Source organism: Dermacentor andersoni, chromosome 11 (genome assembly GCF_023375885.2).
Source record: "Dermacentor andersoni chromosome 11, qqDerAnde1_hic_scaffold, whole genome shotgun sequence".
Taxonomy (NCBI): Eukaryota; Metazoa; Arthropoda; class Arachnida; order Ixodida; family Ixodidae; genus Dermacentor; species Dermacentor andersoni.
Genome location: NC_092824.1, coordinates 36,170,232 through 36,182,287, shown reverse-complemented (window position 1 = coordinate 36,182,287; position 12,056 = coordinate 36,170,232). Strand labels below are relative to the sequence as shown.

The window sequence follows — 12,056 nt, the reverse complement described above, 5'->3', positions numbered from 1 at the left end:
TTAACAAGCACATTTCTGTGGGCATCCTCCGGTAAAAAAGGAGTACTGACATGAAAATTTCGCATCTCTCTTCTTTTGCTTTCTTAGGCAGCTGTCAACTCCATGCTCACTCTACAGAGGCGATTTTTTTCGAAATAGCTAGAAATATTCGATTACAGCACCTTTAACACCGCGCGCTCGAAACCTTCACCAAACACAAGAGCGGCTTCGAATATTACAAAGGAGACTCATCACGTGGCCATAAACAGAGGTGGCGACCACGTGCTGTCAAAAACAACTTAATTAAGCGTCCGCCGGTGAACACGTCATGGTAGTTGAAGGCCATGCAATGGGCCGCGTCACCTGAAGCTGCGAAATGGGCCCTTGTAATTCTTCGTTTCTCTTGGAAATGCCGTGAAACACACTCATCACTCTTGTCCCGTCGGTTCGCGAATGGGCTCGGCTTTTGCCGGCATTGCCACAGTGCGTGCGAACGCGTCAGTGGTTTCTGATGCCACAAGACGGCCACAAAAGGTTTCCATGACGTGATGAGTCTCCTCTTTCAAGCCCGAAGCCTCGCTACACTTGGCAAGCGTTTTAAACGGTTGGCAATGAAACGTAACGTGGATAATTATTTGTAGCGCTCTCGGAGAATGGAAGCTAAGTAGCGTAATTACGGGGTTGACGGCCATCCCATCAAGCAATAAGGACGATAAATGTTTTAATGTATATGCATCAAGTTGACAGAGTCATTTAGAGTTGCATAAATTTATTTTTCATTTCATTTATTTCATTTATTGATACTGTCAGCCCAACTGGTAGGTGACAATACAAGCAACAATATATTTACACGATAAAGAAAAAAAATAAAACTCATACTCAGTTCTAGACTCTAGAGAGGGAAGTTCAGCAAGTTCACATAACTGAGTAGGAGAGTGAGAACGACGATATTTGTTAAAAATAAATCGTGCAGCAAGCCGTGGAATTTTATCCAGCTTAGACTGATTAGATGAAGTGTATGGGTCCCACACAATTTTTGCGTACTCCATAACCGGTCGAATCAGGCATTTTACTTCAGGGGTAGCATTATGCACATTTCTTCTAAGCGACCACAAGGCTTTCTGGGCCTTCGTAGATACGTAATCAACGTGTTCATTCCAACGCAAATCCGAGGTAAGCTTTAAACCCAAGTATTTAAATGTTGATACTTTTTTTAACAAGACACCTTCAATGGAATAAGCGTAATCAATAATACTTCGTTTTCTAGTTATAGACATGTAAACCGTTTTTTCAGAGTTCAAAACCATTTGCCAGGTGTCACACCAATTTTTCACCTTTTGAAAATTTGAATTTAAATCGGTCTAATCGGCAGGCGATTCAATAGGGTTATACAGTACGCAGTCATCTGCGAAGAGTCTGATGGGAACTGTAATGTCTTGCGGCATGTCATTGATAAATAATAAAAATAACAGGTTGCCCAATACACTTCCCTGGGGTACTCCACGGAAGCATGAACAAGTTACATCAGATAAGGCTTGCTGACCGACTTTCGGCAATTGGTTTTATATTCTTCAAACGCGGACTCGACGACCTTGGTACATTCGCTGTACGTCTTGCAGTGCGATCACGTGACGTCGCTGTCATTTGCGGTACGGGTACCTACGCAATCAGAGTGGCCGCGCTTTGTTTGTTGGCACGAGAGCTCTTGAATATGAAGTTAGACATGGTACGTAATATGCCCTGACTCACGAAAGAAAGCCCTGTCTGCAGGAGATTGTCCTGTGCGTTCACAAAATAACGTAGTAAGAGATGCCTACAAAGGAGCGAAATCACCCGGATTGTTGCTTCTTCAAAATGGCCTATCGCTGCCTCGATCACTCCACCGATTTTGCAGCCCGCGCGATCGACGATCGCTGATAACTCAGACGCAAGCCCACTACGATGAACAAGCCAAGTGCCTAGTGAAAACTGTCGTATAGCTGGAGCAGTATTTACTTAAGTTATACAGAAAACTTCAAAGGGCCCCCTGTGTGTTTTTCAATATTTCTTTTCATATGACATGGTTAATATATAAATGAGGCGTACGTACAACACGCTAACTAATTCCACACTGTCGGTTACTACCGTGTAAGCGGTGGCTCGAAGCTTTTCAAGAGGATAGATCCGATTTCTTTCAGACCCTTCCCGCAATATTTGTGGATGGAATAAAATAGATTTGATTTGATAACTCTTGCAACAGTTTTGAAACCAGCAGCTCCTTTGTTTTGAGAGGTACAGGATGTGAATTATAACAAGATAACTTTGTCCAATTAATAACGTTGTGCAATTTATTGTGCGGCCAGTTACTTTCACCGTAAACTTCACTCTGGATGCGACTGAATCAACTTTTTTTCTTTATGCAGTCGTTTAGGTTTGAGAAGTAATCCTGGGCTGCTTCCTAATGAAACTATGGCCTGTGGACTAAGAAGAGGAAGACGAGGTGACCGACCTGCCCAGACCGACGGGGTGTCAACAAAAACAGTGACAGGACGACCATGGAGGAGCAGAAGCAGTCGACGAGCACGCGGGTATGCACAAGTTTAGTCTGTTCGTTCACTCCGGCTGTCCTCGCGCTAAAGCATTTTGGGTTTTTGATCCAGTGCCTGCTGTGTAGAGACTACCAACTGAAGCGCAGGGAAAATAATGGCTACGCGTTTAATTGAGACCTAAAAATAATAAGGAAAATGCAAATCAATGTGGACAGAAAGAGAACTAGTGACAGGTGAAAGCCTAGCTCACATATACAGAAATCCCCCGTGCAGTGCTCTAAGCTACCGTGACGGCCGTCATACGAACAACTTTGTTGGGCAGTTTGTTGTGTATTGCCCATGATGACCTCTGCAAGTAATAGTGCCACTGCGGTTATATCTAAGAAAAAGTCGAATACCTCGGTTCTTTCTTTTCCTTCTTGTTCCTTTATGAGAGCCAAAAAGGTTAAGCCTGGCCACTTTTTACAGAAATACCGGGTTACAGTAAACGAGCACGGCAGATGGTGATGATGATGATGATGATTACTCAGCGGCAATATTGTGTTTTTGTGCAATACTGGCGATCTCGTCGAAGCAATTAAAAGCTAAAGGGACTGCATGTCATGGGTAGCAATGTTGCCGACGCTTTACACGAGCAGATGAGCAGCGTATGGTCAGTTACTGGAATAATAACTCTGTCTGCTTTCTATGAAAACTCTGAGCCTCAAGATGGCGTCACAAGGTGACGCCACCAACCCGGCTGCTCTAGAGTCACTCTAGGCTGCTCACGTTAATGCCCCCGGTAACGCAGTATTCCATGAACAGTGATTACGTGTACGTAAAAGATCTTTTTTTTTTCAGTGTCACTGGACAAAACTGTTACTTGTATTTTTTGCTTCCATATACACTTACGACATAGCTTGTATATTATTTCGGAGCTTGTTTTCAAGCAAAGTTGTAGGTTTTCACTGAAGAGCCAGGTAAGCAGATGGAAACAGTGATGGTTCCCGTTAGTGCGATAAATTATGACAATGAAGTGTTTCGATCGCCCAGAATCACTGGTTCACGCAATTTAAGATTCACTGAACAAACATCAGTCTCATGTCAGACGGATATCAACGCTGCGAGTTTTTCTTTCGGAAAAAGTCTTGCAGCGAATTGGACTGATTGAGGGCGTCTCCTCTTTTATTTTTTATTTTTCACGCGTAAAGCCGGGTTAACTGTACAGGTGACAAAACGACAAGATGTTTTTGTAACAATGAAGTATCACAGTTCTCAAGAGGAAGCTTTAGCTTGGGAGTTCCTATATAAATGCACGGGAACGGAGAAATAATTTTTATCAGCAATTCTTCCTCACTGTGTTTGACATGGTTTATTGCATTTTAAAAGGTAAAATCAAGTAGCACTAGTCAGTACATTTTCAATTCATGATACCAATTTCTAATTCTTAAAAACTGCAAAATAAAAATATGCGGATCCCACGCACTGAGGGAATCGATGTAAAAGAAGCCTTCTGTGCTGTTCGCGTTGATTGACCATAATTAGCGGTGATGTTTCTTCAACTTCCAACTTCAGTTCTGCGAACTTCATCTGATAAAACTGGGAAACCTAGCTATAAGCAAGTTCAAGGGGAAGGCACAGCTACTTCGTTGTATCGATTACTTCGTTAGATCTATTGGTGCACGTAATGCAATATCAATCTCTATGGTTACTTCAAGGAGGATTTCACTCACTTTGTAATGTCCATTATTTCGGTATATGCTGTTTCGTTATAACAAGGTTGGAAAAGGCTTAGGTGTACAAAATTGTTTTATTTCGCAGCACTAATAAATACACGACTTGTTTGTGAGTAGGACTGTTGCAGATTCCTCGTAAATATTGTAACGGTTCCACAGAAGCTGTAAAGTCACGGATCACATCTCTACACTTGAGACGCTCACAAAGGGGCAGTTTCCAGAACTTCAATACCTGCTATTAGTGCGGAGTTGCAGATGTGTAAATTTCGGGCGTTTAGTTTTCTTGAAACTTACCAATTTTCGGCGATATTTGTGAAAAAATTTACGTTCTAAATGGTAATTTTGCTTCCTAGGATTGCTATAGTGTACTTCTGCTTTCTAGAGTTGCTAGCATCAGACAACAGCGGTTGTCTGATACGAGCATTCATGCGTTTTAAATGCATTTGTATAGGGAAATAAACGCCGTTCCCGAGTTAAACCTTCCCCTTAACAACTAAAGCCAGTACTGTGCGCGTTGTCCTAAAGTTGAGGCAGCAGACGCACGTCCACCGACTAGAAGATGGGCGCACACGCTCGAGGCCGAAATGTCGAGAAAGTTTGCCTGAGTAATAAATTTCGATTTGGTTTTCTCCGTAAACAGGAGCCGCATAAAGCTTTGAGCAAGGAGGCAGCTGAGAGAGACAGTTACGACACACGTAGACTAAAGCGCAAACAATGTACACACAGGCCGAGTAGGATACAAATGAAACGACCAAGAATTGATGACGTATGGGAGCAAAATAGACCGACAGACGGATGGACAAGAAATAAACAGAACATTGTACATATCCTACGCGCTGTGGAAATCAATGTTATGCGAACAATTCTGCAGGTAGCTGGATGGTTTCGCAACGTTTGGGTTTCTGCAAATCGTTAACCGGATAGATCAACAGTTTGTGTAAGGCGATCAATTGTGGGCCTAGCTGACGCGAGCGGGGGTATGGCGGTAGTGGTGAGACAGCGATGACAGTAGTAATATGACAGCAGTGGTGATGGGATATGAATCCTAAAGGGCGTAACTTTCAATGGCTCATTCGCCCGTCCTCGTGGTCGCCGGCGAGACCTTCTACGTAGATGCAAAGACACCGACGCAAAGGGCACGTGCTCTGGCGCGACACACATACTTACGGGGCCCGTTCTTCGCATAACGCAAACTACGTAACTGTTGAGACTGGCGAGCCCTCTCGCGATAACTTTGGGGCGTCCCAAGGTTTGAATTGTGCAGTCTGTGATGACGGCTGAGTCAAGTCGTTGCCGCCTGGGCAGGTGGTTGCGGAGAGCGTTCGTCGACGAAGTCCGCTGTGTATCTCTTGTCGGGATGCACCGTTTCATCTTGCCAGCTCACCACAGCTTCACTTACGCAAACTCATAGAGTGAGCAAGATTTGCGTGATACCAAAGTAAATAGTGTCGAGGAGTATATGGTCTTTGTGGAGTAACCGAGCGGAGAAGGCAGGGGACTTACGCAGCCGCTGTGACGCCATTTTCGCAACGTTGTCGGGATTCCGTTGTTGTCGTGCCGCTACCCTCGTGCCGTTGTCGTCTCGCTGTCATGATTCCGGTGCGATTCCTTCTTGTCATACTGCGGTCATCGTCGCAGCATCATTCTTTTGATGCCATTGCCGTCACGGTAACATGCCATCTAACAATGCATGTCATTGATAATTTCTGCCACCATCATCAAATACCGCTGTCGCCATCAGCAGTATACCTCGGAATTTTTCTAGTATGTGTGATTTCTACGGTCCGCTTCGTTTGAAAATCACCTTAGGTGGTTTCTGCACAATTTTCTTCTTGTGAACTAAATAAACCATTGCTCTCAACTTATTTCTGGTAGAAAGGCCTGGTCGTTCAACGTCATTGTGGGAAAATGCACGATGAATGAATGAGTTACATATGTAAGAAAATAGACTGAGGCAGTTGGCTTGTCACGGACATGTTACACAAGTATTTCGGTGACTTCTATCGCTGCAACCCACGGGAAGCGGCGTATTAACATGAGGAACAAGCGGGTTGGGGGGATACTACAATAACGAACGTAAAACCAGCACTGCGCATGAGTATTGTACAAGAATGAGCAACAAGGTAGCAGAATTCCAGTAAACTAGTGGCATACCCTCGTGCAGGAAATAGTATGCGCGGTGGCCACTTAGCGTTGCTTCAGCCAGCGCCTAGGCGATGCTTCATCAGTGCTGACTTAGCGCCGTAGCGAAGGGTTTGAAGAAAAGTTCATGAGCCATTCCACTCTGTGAAGGTGGATGACCAACGAAGACTGTCTAGCGCACGACACAGAGGTTATCCAGAATATTGAACAAATGCTCGAATATATTTATTGTCATATTCTGTGGTTTCATAATATATGCTTTCAAAAGTGGTTTCTTATGTCAAGGCCAGTACATTGCTGCATGGGACACACATCTTTGCTTGTCACGTCTGGTGGCAGTTTGGCGCATATATTAACGGCGTCTTGGTTGGTTTCGGCGATGCATCCCCATCCGAAGTAAACAGCCGTTTCCTGACGTCCCCCAAGTTTACAATTGTGAGCTTGAGCATTTTAACGCGATAGCGTTAAGGAGCTCGTGTCGCAGAAAAGCCGATGTCGTCGGTGTCGGCGTCCGCGATGTTGGCCGTGAGCGGAAAATCCCGGCAGGCAATTCATAAATAAAAACAATTTGCAAATATGGGCTGCGTGGGAATCGAACCAGGGTCTCCGGAGTGTGAGGCGGAGACGCTACCACTCAGCCTCGAGTTTTTTTTTATTACCACTTCGCTACTCGTGTAACTGCAACTTCTGTAAGTTACATGCTCATAATTACCGATATACACCACAGTATAACTTTCTACGGCACGTTTCTAAGACAAAACCGCATTCACTAGAGGCGCTTTTGTACCGCTTTGAACCGTCGAACTCGTGGCTGAGTCTCTCTTCTCACTCATCCACGAGTTCGATGGTTAAAAGCGGTACGAAAGCGCCTCTAGTGAATGCGGTGTTGTCTTAAAAACGTGCCGTAGAAAGTTATACTGCGGTGTATATCGGTAATTATGAGTATGTAACTTACAGAACTTGCAGTTACACGAGTAGCGAAGTACGTTTCCACTATATTTCTTCTGCACTTTCCGCACACGCAGAGCCTTCTTGAGGCAAACACAGAAGACCCCCTCCTCAATGTACGGCGCTGCCCCGACAGGTGGCGCGCCACGCGCTCATTGGGGCTGTGCGTGGACCGGTGCGAGGCGCGTCGCGGCCCCGACTCCCTCTCCCCTGACGACGCTTCGCCGTGCTCTCTCACAGGTTGCAGAATCAAGCGTCCTTCCTTTCTTTAGATCACTATCTGTCTATCTCTCTGCCCGTGCCGATCACCACGTTTGGCTGGCGTACATCGTTTCCCCCTCCGAGACACCGAGTTCTTTGGTTCGTTCCGCTCGCTCAGGCGCACGTTTCGTTGCCGCGCCGAACGCTGCGTTGCTCGACGCTCACCGCGTAATTGGTGGGTGCAAAGTCCGTTGCCGGGCGCCTCGAAAGTGATCGCTGCGCCGTAGCACATTGTCTTACACCCCTTGGCGGGTCGACGGGAACGCTGTTGCGTTTCACTCTTGAAGGCGAAGCTTAAGCTTCCTCCAATTTTTTTCCTGTACAGATACCTGAACACTCTCCCAGCCCATTTACATTACGTGGATGCTTGGAGGCAAGCGCCATCTGGATAGTGTTGCAAGGAACCGAGCGGAGTGCGCCGTTCCTGCTAAAACAGACCTCAAACGGAAGCTGAAAAAGGGGTTTGTGTTTGGGTTTCCGCGTAACAGAGTTATGTTTCCTCGCATATTGAAATTACAATTCGATGCCATCATGTCAGTAGGTTGCGTGCAAGTTGAACTTTACGAATTTTCTGAGGCACTTTGAGAAAGTCAATTATATAGTTCAGTAACGCCTCTGCGCCATGCGGAGGGCCTGCGTGGATCAGGATGCGGGGTTCGGCATGATTTTTCTTGTACGGGCATCGCTGCCGGCACTGTGAGTGACGCCGGATTTTCAGCGAAAAGGTGGACCTGTACACTATCTCATTAAAACCGTCGGCGTTTGTAGTTTGACGTAGTGTCCGTTAAGTTCAGCCCAAACCACGGTATGCGTCTTTGGGCAGTGGCAGCTACTGCGTATTTCGCGACCGGGCGCAAGGGGAATGACGATCGCGGTTAAATCTCGCGCGCGATAGGGAGGAAAGCATGAAGGCATGATGGGAGGGAATGGTGGTGGGGGCGGCTTCGACTCCACCAAGAAGTGCGTATCTCGCACGGCGGCGAGCGGCCGCGTGCGCCATATCTTTATAGGAACCTGCAGAGGCTCATACTTTTGTGCGCGCTCCATTCTAGTCGCTCTTGCGTTGAAGCGATAGACAGCACGAAGGTCACTTCGCTCGTTGCTGCGACCGCGCTTGCTCACACCAGTTTTTTGACAGCGAGTGCCTGTGCGGATAGAGTGTGATGTGTTCATGTTTGCTTCTACGCGCTTAAACCATGCTTGTTAATTCAGTAAGCGATTGTTTCAAACGTCATAGGATCGACAAAAGTACTATCCGTACTTCGTATAGCTGTCTACTAATTGGCTATCGCAATCGATGCTTTGCCTTTCGGGCGAAACTGCGACCTTTTTTCATAGGTTCGCAGGCGCAAATACTTAAAATGCAGACTTAAATGTGCTTTTCTGAACTTCTTGTTTTTTGTCGTCGCGAGGTGGCGTCAGGTCGCAGAAGCGTGTTCCAGACGGCTCTAAATGCGTTCCATTACTTCGCATCAAAGCTGTTTCGGCTGTCTCCTTAGCTATCTATGCAGGCTGTCTCCAGTGCTGGGATTTCTCGACACGCACGGCGGCTGCACGGCTGCCATTATCCGCCATGTTGACTCTGATTGGCTGTCGAGAGGTCACGTGTTTTAAATTTGTGCCAAGAAATGGAAGTTTTGCAAAATGCAATTGTGGGTTTTCATCAACATGACATGACGTGACGTGATTGCAAAATTAATCGAGTAATACTTTTTTTTGCACGTCCTTCGCAACTATATTGCACTTTAGCGATTTAATAATAAAATGGAAGGTAGCGTTCAGGAGTCCGTGCAATGCACCTGCAATTTCACGAATATAGGGTTGGCGGTTAAAGATAGCCGCCATGTTAGCTTGCTGATTGGCTGAAGGAATATCCCGTGAAGAGCGCCAGAGGAGGGGCCCTTTCGTAAGCGTCAATTTGACGTTGCCTCACGTTGCGCTGGGGCACCATTGTGGAGATTTCCCGCCATGATTTGGGGTGCGACGAGCAGCGCGAATTATGTTAATGAGCGGCCATATGCAATGGCGGACGAGAAGCGTGCGTATAACCGCATTTTCACCCGCCGTTCGGGGCCTTGAAAATATTTTTGTTCGTAACGCCCGGTCATAGCATTTGGGACGCTCTCTGATGGGGTTGCCATTTGTGCCCTGCAATTTCGCAGACGTCGAAGTACGGACCTCGCGTGTCGCCCGAAATTGAGCGGGACAGGCTGAAAGTTGGGTGGTAGACGACTGCGGAGGGCTTCCTTCCGGGGTTGTTTCGTGAACCGGGGGCACTAGCAGTTCGGTGGGCGAGCGCGAGCCCTCGTGGTCGCAAAGCTGGCGCGACGAGGAGCGCCGGAAGCGAAAAGCGCACACATTTATTCGAAAGCGAACGTTGCGTGCCGTCGCTTTAATTTCAGTTTCACTCTGCGGCGCTCCGTAAGTGAGCTGATTACGCGGTCTCCAACACTGGAATCGTGGAGCGCACATCAAGCAATGAGCCTTCTCACTGTTCGGTATGTATGATGACGCTCTCGGCAGATCACGTGCTACTCGTCGCGCGGGTCTCAAGAGCGGCGTCATACGCATGACATGCCGGCGATGAAGCGAGCGAAGAGTGAAATATGATGTACTTTGATAGGTGTGTCAACCGCGTAGAATTTTTCTTTAACATAACGCAGACGGCAATGAATGACAGTCAAGGTGCCAGGAAGATCATTTGTACTCTTTCAGGTGAGTCCTCGTAATTCCGGAGTAATTGAACCTTGACTTTTTGGTGCAGCCACTCACGTCGCGTCTTTTTTTTTTCACATGAAAGACTGAATCTCCGGCTGAAAGTTCGTGCACAACTACTGGCTGGAGGCGTCAGGGGAAAATAAATAATTATTCTTTCCTCTTAGGTGACGAAACGTTGCAGATTCAACCCTTTAAAGATGGTTGTGCTTTCGAAAATCCGAGGACACCTAAGCACCTCTTACGAGTTATGAATGCGAAGGCAGTAACGTCTAATTGAACGCCGCTGAATGGTTGTTCGAGTTTTGCGGTACGGGTAATGTACCATAGCGGTATGTGCAGCCCGAGGCAGCAAGCAGCAGCGAGCAGCCTGCGGTGCCAACGCCGCATGCCACCGATGTCCTGCGCGACGAGAGACCGAGGAAGCAGCAGCGGCCACCAAGGCGGGCAGGCGTGCGCAGCAGCTCTGTGGGAGGGAGAGAGGGGGAGATACGGACCGCGCGCGGCCTTCTGAGAGTGAGGGTGAAGTGGTATAGCGGCAATGTCCTCTCCCCTCACGCAACATCTGGCGCGCTCTTGCAGTGACAGGTGTTCCCTTTCGCTAGCTCTGCTGCATCGAGGCCCGCTCGTGACGTTGCGTCGCAGTCAATGGGAATTTAGGTGCCGTTTCGCTGCTACAGACGACAGCCGCCAGGTTTGTTGATCAATGGGCCACTTGATTGGTGCTTTCGCATACATAATGCAGTCGTACGTTTCGGAACACGCTGCATACTGCAGAAAAAATGCAGTCACTGTGGGTAAGCAGAGTTAGTTTTACCGGCAGCTTAAAGCAAGTGATATTTGCTGGACAGAACTGGGATAAACAAGTAGTTTGCTAAAACGTATACGCCTCAACAGGAGGAGATAATTACTGCCGGTACATTATACCGCGCAGGACGAGGACACCCGGTGTGGCTGGTTCAGCTTTTCCCCGTCGGTGGCGCAGCGGTTCGCCAGGTCCGAGTGGGTGCTGGCGTGCTTCTGCGCGGCCGGCTTCGTGCAGGGCATGGTGATCAGCGGCTTCGTCAACGTGTCGCTGCCCACGCTCGAGCGGCGCTTCCACCTGCGCAGCGTCGAGTCGGGCCTCATCGTGTCCATGTACAACGTGGGCTCGCTGCTCTTCATGGCGCCCGTCACGTTCTTCGGGAGCGAGAGGCACAAACCGCGCATCATGGCCGTGGGCGTCGCGATGATGGGCGTCGGCTCGTTCATCTACAGCTTGCCCCACTTCATCGCGCCGCAGTACAAGTACGATAGGTCGCCGTATAACCGCCTGTGCAAATGCCCCGGCTGTCATGCAGGAAGACTTAAAAAGAAAGAGACTGATCGTTTTACGCCTTTGAGTAAGAAAAAGTCTCTCTTGAGCGTCACGTGACAAATTCCAGTTGTAATATAGTGATAGCAATCTGGTCATGGAACTTCTGCGTAACGCTATGGGAAAGCTTCGTATAGCGTCCGCCGTCGACGTACTGCCGCGCTGGCGCAGGCAGAAGGTGAACTGCAGCAGACGCCGAACAGACGTCACAAGCGTTCTGTGCGTACGCTCGCTATTGCGCAATGGTCGACTGCCTGTGTCGGCGTGTAAATATTGTCGACACAGCGTGCAAATTGCCGCCCTGTTTCTACACAGTGGTCAGAAACTTAAAAGCGAACACTTTTGAAACGACTACAACGCTTTAATTCATTACAAGTTCAACTGCGTTCCCAACAGCGGCTTAACTTATAATTC

The 12,056-nt window shown here is 47.7% G+C and overlaps 1 protein-coding gene across 2 annotated transcripts in view; it reads left to right on the top strand.

Annotated features, from left to right (window-relative positions):
• The first annotated feature begins 2,337 nt into the window (after nucleotides 1-2,337).
• Nucleotides 2,338-12,056, top strand: part of LOC129381699 (solute carrier organic anion transporter family member 4A1-like) — a 74,974-nt gene continuing 65,255 nt past the window's right edge. For both annotated transcript variants that reach the window (XM_055064759.1, XM_055064758.2), the window contains exons 1-2: nucleotides 2,338-2,546; nucleotides 11,223-11,575. In XM_055064759.1, the coding sequence (XP_054920734.1) occupies nucleotides 2,514-2,546; nucleotides 11,223-11,575 (386 nt within the window). In that variant the 5' untranslated portion in view covers nucleotides 2,338-2,513. The remainder of the gene's footprint in view (nucleotides 2,547-11,222; nucleotides 11,576-12,056) is intronic.